Genomic DNA, 5,343 nt, shown 5'->3' with positions numbered 1-5,343 from the left:
GAGCACTTGAGCTACCTGCTGGAAAACAGCAGTGTGGGCCTGGGTAAGTCATGTTGTAACTTTCACTGACCAACTCGCTCCCCTGCTGGCCATTTGGGAGACAGAGAGACAGCAGTTAGCAGCATGCAGCTCCGGGGTTAGAAAAGAAATCACTGCTGTGGAGTTGATTCCAGCCCATAGTGACCCAGTAGGATGGGATGGAACTGCTTCCAAGGGTTTCTGAGGCCGTAACCCTTCACTGGAGTAGAAAGCCTCCTCTTTCCACCCGGAGAGCCGCTGGTGGTTTCCAACTGCTGACCCACCTTGTGTGTGCAGCCACACCACGAGGCTTCTGTCTGGGCCTGCAACAGTACTTGTGAATGCAAGAGAGAAATCCCACAGATCTAAGAACAAGAGAAACAAGGATGCTCTTATCTTTTTGCTCTATGTGGGCCAAGCTGTTGTTACCAGCCAGGACTGGTGATGCTTCGTTTGGGCGTATGCCTACCGCTTACCTCATCTTCCCTGGACGCACGGCCCAGGCCTTAGAACCCTTCTGTGGGGTTGCAGAGCTAGTCTGGGCACACAGACTCCTCCACGTCCACTTGGCTAATGAGCAGGGCCAGTGCTTGTGAGACCAAGGTCACAGATCCAAGCCTTTCTTGGCAGGCTGGATGCTGGCTGCAGACTGCGTGCCTGTCCCGCCGGCCAGCCGGCCAGCCAGCAAGTGTTCTTCCTGAACTGTGAGTTGAGCTGGCCAGGAGCACTCTGGAAGAATAGCATAAATCCATCACCATGACCCCTGGAAGAGCAACTGCCGGCGCATGCGCCTTACTCATCATTCTGGACGGAGAGCGCAGGAATTTGTGGCAGCGGCAATCACAGCTCCTGTTATCTAAAGCCATTGTTTTTGTTTTTCACGTATCCAATGCCGCCTGGGACGATCACATGTTACAGCACCTGAACGCTTTCGTCATTCTAACCCGGGAACCTCTTCAGAAGGACCACAGGAGATAGACTAACGAAAGCCATCACGGACGGTTCGGGTGACCTGGTGTCTCTCTCAGGCGGATGGGCACTGTTTTAAAAGCCGAGGTGTTGAGCCGAGTTGGTCACAGGGTGCCTGAGTCCTTTGTGTGGACGTCCTGTGTTGGTCCTTTGTCTCCACTTGTGAAAAGCGGTCATAAATGCGGATTGCTAACAAGGGGGTCGCAAGAAGCCTTGTTTTTAGAAAGGGCTTGAAAATATGTCGTCTATATGTCTTCAATCTCATCTAATAAAAAAAGGAAAAGCAAAATAGGTCTTGAGAGAAGATCTTGTATTTCCTCACGATTCCATATTCTCCCTCAGTAAGTAGTGTGAGGATGGAGGTTAGCAAAGAGAGCTGGTGGGTGTCCCGTTACCTACTGTGTCAAGCTGCCCCCTTGAAGACCAGAGCTGTGGCCCAGGTTTCAGTGTTTGCCGCCCTCTGCTGTTCATTTCTATGTACTGCAACCTTCGCTTAGCACTGGGTGGCCTCTGTCCTTTTCTTGGCTCCTTCTCTCTTTCTTCCTCAGCCTCCCCGTCCATGAGAGGGTACACCCCGCTGGATGTGGCAGCGTCTTCCGTCATGGACAACAATGAGTTAGCACTGGCCTTAGAGGAACCAGACCTCGAGAAGGTAACTGGCCTTGGGGGGTGGAGGGGCTGGAGGTGCCACGGGGCAGGCAGGGAAGGAATGTGCTAGGTCTCTTCCCATCCACGTCAGAAAGAAGTAAACCAAAGGCTAGGCTCCCATTCGGGCATAAACGGAGTAGGTGGTAGACTGTGAGCAATTGGGAACAGAAGAGTAATAACGACCCAACTTGCTTCCCTGGGAAGGGATGGCCTTGGACATGTGGGCCTCTCTCTGCCTGCTTTCTGTGAGTGAGCTTGGCTCCATTGGCCCACATGGCACGTCTCCAGACCTGGTGGTTCCTGATAGAGTTTATGCTTCCAAACTAAAGAATCAGACAGGACAGAGAGTGACATCGTATAAAAGTAAAGACTGCCCACTTCCGCCATATCCCTGTAAAGCTGAGCCACCCCTGACTGGCACTGGGGCTTGCTTTCAGGCCCTGTGGTAGCAGTGTTTGGGGCCGGTTCACCTATATCTTTCCCTCATTCTGTTTTGGGGCTGTTTCCCACACTGTGTGGCTGGAAGATAAACAGAGTGTTTTGTGAGTGTGGATAAGAACCAAGGTTGCCTGCAGTCTGGACTTCTTCCTTAACACCATCTTTGGCTCTCAGCTCCTGGGCTACAAGGGGGTACCCCTCATCCCCAAAATGGATTCTTTTTCAAAGCTATGTATTTAAATATTTTAACAAAACCTCATCACCTTCTGTGTACTCTTCATTGCACTTAATACATTTGTCAAATCTGCTATTTCATTCTTGGAAACATTTTTCAAACTCATCTGTTTGGACAGTTGGCAGCACCTCTCATTTTTTTCTTCACCTGTTCTACATCCTCAAACCACTGTCCTTTTGTGTCCCTCCTCATTCATGGAAACAAAAAGAAGTCACACAGAGCAAGGTCAGGTGAGTAAGGTGCGTGGGACAAGAGAAGCGTGCTGGCTTTTGCCCCAAACTGATGCACTCAGATGGCTACGTGAGCAGGTGCATTGTCGTGGTGGAAACACCAGTCCCCCATCAACCCCAAATCAGGTCTTTTTTGGTCACAAACTGTAACCCACCCTTTTCAGAACCTCTAAATAGAAAGCTTGATTAACAGCCTGACTTGTTGGAACAAACTCCAAATGCACTATCCCCCCCACATCAGCAGAGCTTTTTTACCGTTTGGGGGTGTACCCCCTTGTATGTTGGCAGCAATTTGAGGATGCGCCTTCATCTTGTTCTTGTTCACAATGACCCACTCATTTGATAACTGCCCCGTACGAGGCACAGATCAGTGCCTGAGTTGGGCATCACCCCGTTACTCCCTGTGATTCTCATCTCCAGGGGGAGTGAACAAGCCCAGGGGCACCCTTGTACGTTAGAAGCCCGTCACTCCAACCAGGCCCTCAGCAACGGTTTCTCAGAAGTGACAGCCTGAAGGATGAGCAGGCGCTAAGCAGCAACTTGGTTACCAGGCATGTTTAAGATTCAGAGAGGTGGGGGAGGGTGCGTGGAGTATGACTGAGTATCTACAGGGCTCCGAAGGAATACTAAGGTATTGGGAAGAGGTGAGAAGGAACTGGAGGTTCTACCACCTTGACTGTGATTAAGAGATGCCCAGGCGCCTACAGAACAGCTGTGTGCCAAAGTCTACCCTGGAATCTTTCCATAGATTGACTCAACTGACCCCAGAACAAGCCGCTTCATCGTCACCACCCCAGTGACTGACAAGGAGACTGAACACAGAGACATGAGAACACGGGTGTTAAGACGTCAGGCACCAGTGTCGGTGTTACCAGTTAGTAGCTGCAGAGCCAGGATCCCAGAGAGGTTGGATGGAGAGGCCATGGCCTCCCCATCTCCACAGTCACCCTGGGGCCACCAGCAACGGTGCTGGGGCTGTCCCCAGTGGCTTGTGTTTGATAAAACATAGCCTGGTTTTATTAAGAAGAAAATCGCCCTTGAAGTTATCTTACAACTGAAGAGTCGTTTCGGTTACCTAATAAAACGGGTGTAGCTGGCGTATTCGGTTCTTTGAAGGATGACCTTCGATGGTCCAGTGGACAGCTTGAAAGGTCCACAGGAACCCGAGGGGGCAGGGAGTGTACGTCCATGAATGCAGGACAACCCCGAAGAGGAGCGTGAGGACTGTGATCTTTGTCACTGATAGGCAGCACCTGTGGGGACGGTGTGTGTCTCACCGAGCATATTCTCAGCAAAACAGTTTAGAGGGGCAGAAACAGACATGCGAACCAGGAGCAAGAACTGAGGCAGGGAGAAGAGTTAGGAAGTTCCCAGAGCAACCCAGGCTCTGGTTTGGAATCACTCTTGAAACAGCAGGCACAGGAAGTGTTGGAATCCAAGACGCCTGTCAGAGCGAGCTGGAAGCCTGGGCAGCCCAGTGGACTCAGTACTTGGCTGCTAACCCAAAGTTGGAACTCACCAGCCCCCCACACACACACCTGTAGGGACAGTACACTACCGTCGTCTTCTGCTCTGATCAGAAACGCGCCGGGCAGTTCCACTCTGTCAGATGGTGTGTCTGTGCGTGTGGATCACCTGGACGGCACGCAGTGACTTGAGAGGGGGACGTCGTCGCTGTTCGCTGGCATCAAGTTGGCCCCCGACTCAGCACCACCTGAAGTGCCATAGAATGCAACGCTGCCCCCTCCTGGCCCATCCCTGTGGGCAGTTGTGAGTGGGACCTTTGTGATCCATAGGGCTTTTATTTGGGGCTGATTTTCAGAAATAGATTTCCAGGCCTTTTTCATAGGCCATCCTAGTCGGGAAGCCCCACCGATGGCCCTGCAGCATCACCACAGCCACGCAAGCCTCCGCTGACCGAGGGCTGGAGGGTGCACATCAGGTGCGTTGGCAAGACTCACCCACTGAGTCCCCATTGAGTAACAGCTGTTTATTGAAGGGTGGGGAGGAGGTGGCAGGAGGCAAGGGATGGGTCTTCCTCTCAGGAATACAGATCTGAGGAAGCCGTTTGCTTGGGGTAATCATGAGTTGGAGGCTCATGGAGGCTCCCAAGTGTCTGTGTCAAAATGGGGAGCTGATGAATCCTGGTAGAGCCCAGAGAGAGCTCTAAGCAAGGAGAGAGAGCAGATGGAGGGTGACTGAAGCTAGAACGGTGGGTGAGCTTGCTGCCGAGAGGCCCAGAGCGAGACGAGAGGCACAGCTGAGCCAGAGTGCTGAAGACCAGCATTGAAAGGAGACGGAGGAAAAGAAGCACCCCCTTGGGAGATTCCAGGGACTGCCAAAGGGAGAGACAGAAATGCCAGAGATTCCGTGTCTGAGCAGCTCAGTAGGGAAAGGAATAACAGATGTGGATGTTTGTCATGCCCCCCAAATAGCCAGTGTGGACAAGTCCAGGAAGACTGGTGGAGCTAATGGGAGAAAAGAAGGCATATCGTCTTTTGGATTAAAGGGTCACCACTGCAGGTGGTCTTTGTCTAGCCAAGGCAGCCGGGTGGACAGCAGCTGCCCCACCCTAGGGGACCAGGTGCTTGCAGGTCTGGGCAGAGTAATCTTCCAGCGAGCAGCAGATCCATGTGTGTTAGTCTGGGTAAACTAGAGAAACACAGCCACATAGGTGTATAAGAAAGATTTATATACAAGAGCAATTGAACATTGAGGAAACATCCCAGCCCAGTCCAGATCAAGTCCATACGTCCGATATTAGCCCACATGTCCAGTAGCAAGCTATAAAGTCCTCTTCAGACT

The 5,343-nt window shown here is 51.9% G+C and overlaps 1 protein-coding gene across 1 annotated transcript in view; it reads left to right on the top strand.

The window, feature by feature from the left end:
• Positions 1-5,343, top strand: part of RYR3 (ryanodine receptor 3) — a 437,519-nt gene that overhangs the window by 272,843 nt on the left and 159,333 nt on the right. The window contains exons 43-44 of the mRNA XM_013007256.3: positions 4-43; positions 1,536-1,639. Of these exons, the coding sequence (XP_012862710.2) occupies positions 4-43; positions 1,536-1,639 (144 nt within the window). The remainder of the gene's footprint in view (positions 1-3; positions 44-1,535; positions 1,640-5,343) is intronic.

This window comes from Echinops telfairi, unplaced genomic scaffold (genome assembly GCF_000313985.2).
Source record: "Echinops telfairi isolate 266 unplaced genomic scaffold, ASM31398v2 ScPeMD7_18;HRSCAF=68, whole genome shotgun sequence".
NCBI classification, from domain to species: Eukaryota; Metazoa; Chordata; class Mammalia; order Afrosoricida; family Tenrecidae; genus Echinops; species Echinops telfairi.
The sequence above is the reverse complement of the archived record's forward strand: the minus strand, read 5'-3'. Positions and strand labels throughout refer to the sequence as shown.